The sequence below is a fragment of the Wasmannia auropunctata genome, unplaced genomic scaffold, assembly GCF_000956235.1.
Source record: "Wasmannia auropunctata unplaced genomic scaffold, wasmannia.A_1.0 LD336083.1, whole genome shotgun sequence".
NCBI lineage: Eukaryota > Metazoa > Arthropoda > Insecta > Hymenoptera > Formicidae > Wasmannia > Wasmannia auropunctata.
The window spans coordinates 125,213-127,465 of NW_012026807.1; the positions used below are offsets into that span (position 1 = coordinate 125,213).

General features: G+C 25.3%; 1 protein-coding gene across 1 annotated transcript in view; it reads right to left on the minus strand.

The window, feature by feature from the left end:
* LOC105448719 overlaps window positions 1-2,247 on the minus strand; it is a 2,731-nt gene extending 484 nt beyond the window's left edge. The window contains exons 1-4 of the mRNA XM_011687462.1: window positions 2,174-2,247; window positions 1,458-1,634; window positions 1,279-1,359; window positions 6-99 (exon numbers count right to left, since the gene is read on the minus strand). Coding sequence (XP_011685764.1) covers window positions 6-99; window positions 1,279-1,359; window positions 1,458-1,634; window positions 2,174-2,217 — 396 coding nt within the window. The 5' untranslated portion in view covers window positions 2,218-2,247. The remainder of the gene's footprint in view (window positions 1-5; window positions 100-1,278; window positions 1,360-1,457; window positions 1,635-2,173) is intronic.
* Window positions 2,248-2,253: the final 6 nt, after the last annotated feature.

A 2,253-nucleotide genomic window follows, 5' to 3' on the forward strand; every position in this document is an offset into this window, starting at 1 on the left:
CAGACGTGTGCTCTTCCGATCTGGATGCTCCACTTATATATCATCCACAGCATACCAATAGAGATGATAGTTTTCACCACTCTAACAAGTAGAGATACTCTAAAAATAAATACAATTAATATATTATTGTATACATATATATATCATAATTGCTACGATTATTTCTGTTAAACACAATTATTATCTGTTAAACACAAATTATATAAATTCTATTTTGTTATTTAATGTACACTAAAACTTTTATATCTTTTCTTTTTTTTTGACATTTTTCTAAATTATTTATGTTATACATATAATATACATCGATACACGCACACGCACACACACACTCACACACACATTACAGGAATTTATTTGTATAATAAAAAAATAAAGAATAAGTATAAATAAAATAATAATGATTTTAGCGTTTTCGACATATTTATCTAAAACGTGATTGCTAAAATTATAACTATATAAATTTTATTACTATTTTTATAGTACATTAGATTTGTTTTATCTATTAATTTCTTGTACAATTTAAAACAAATGTAGAAAAGTAATCAGAGATTGAATCATTATTATTTTAAGGTAGATATTTAGATACCGGACAATTTGCAAACTATTTTGCATGCAAAAAATTTGATAAATTCGAAACATGTACGAAAAAAACTAAACATGCTATCTACATCAGTGTTTCCTTCACATTTGTCGCTTGTTCTTTGATTTTATTGCTCCTAGAATGAACTTATAAAGAAATTTACTCATAAACAGCAATTAAAAATAATAATCAATCGTTGATAGTGTTAATTAACAGTTCACAAACTACATCTAATAAGCAAAAATGAAATAGAATTGGGAGTTACATTTAATAATCAGTTACTTAAGCAATATCTATAATCTTAATTAAAGAGTAATCAATTACTTTCATAGTTTGATAGTCCAACAGTTATCGACGCGTAGTTTATAGATCTAAAAATATGTTTAAATAAATTTTAAATACTAAATATTAAATTTTAAAATTAAAGATTAACATAAAAATTAATATTATTAAACACTAAGATTCATTTTGACAGAATAAGCCTCTTTTCGTATTTGAGTTTACAAACTGTTCGCGAACAGCAATTCTCATTAAAAATAAAACAGTTCGCGGTCTGTTCACAAATTAATCGTCAAATCCAGTAAAGATGTACCTTTACGGGTTATAGAAACAGAAGCCGATTTTTTAATAATTATAAAAATATGTATAAATATACAATATATAAACAATAACAAATACTAATTATAAACTATTTATACCTTTTATAATGTGCCTTGGCTGCATCCAATCGATTTATGTCTTCGTGAAGAAGAAATTTTTTGATACCAATTGTACATTTCCTTTATATCATAAATAAATATCGTATATAAATATTTTTTGGTTTTAAATTGTTCTAATTGTAAATATTATTTAGAATTAAAAATAATAATATACTTACGTGTAATAATCTCTAATATTGATATAAGAATAGTTAAAAGAAAACATATCAAGGTTGTCAGGTGGTATTGAGGACATCAGAGCTAACGAATTTATGTTATTGTATTCCCTTTCATGGAATGTAAAATAACTCACAACACAATTGGCCACATACACTCTTCTTAGCAGTCGTACTAGCCTAAATTTATACGTTACTCATTAACACAAAATGGTTTAGTTATAACGACATAATTTCATATTACTCAATTTGTAAATTTAGAATTCGTAAGTACAATAAAATAAATTTGGAAAAAAACTAGTAGATAAAGAAAAAGAACGCACGCAAAATAATGTTTCATAGACATATTTATGATAAAAATATAAGTTTTTACTAAAAAGAAAATATATATATTATTTCAATTTGTGGAACTCAGTTTGAGACAAATATATAGTTAAAATAATTTGCATTTTTCATATTATTAGATTGCCTTTGGCAATTTAATTGTAATATTACATACTACTTGATTCGGAGCTGCGGAGATGCACGCGATTTGCGGTCACGTGGTGTTATATATACCGAAAATTGTAAGATTCACACTATAATATTATATAAAAGCATCAAAATCCACTTTGTACCGTGTTGGCATTTGTTGATCTTAATATTTAAATATTCCACGGTCTTTCCTGATAATTAATTTGCATTTGTTAAATTAATTAAATATTTTATTTAAGACTTACATAGGTCGACGCCCAATGAATTTCAAAATGAGATCTATGAACATGGCTGGCAGAACATGCAATAATATCGTTAACACATA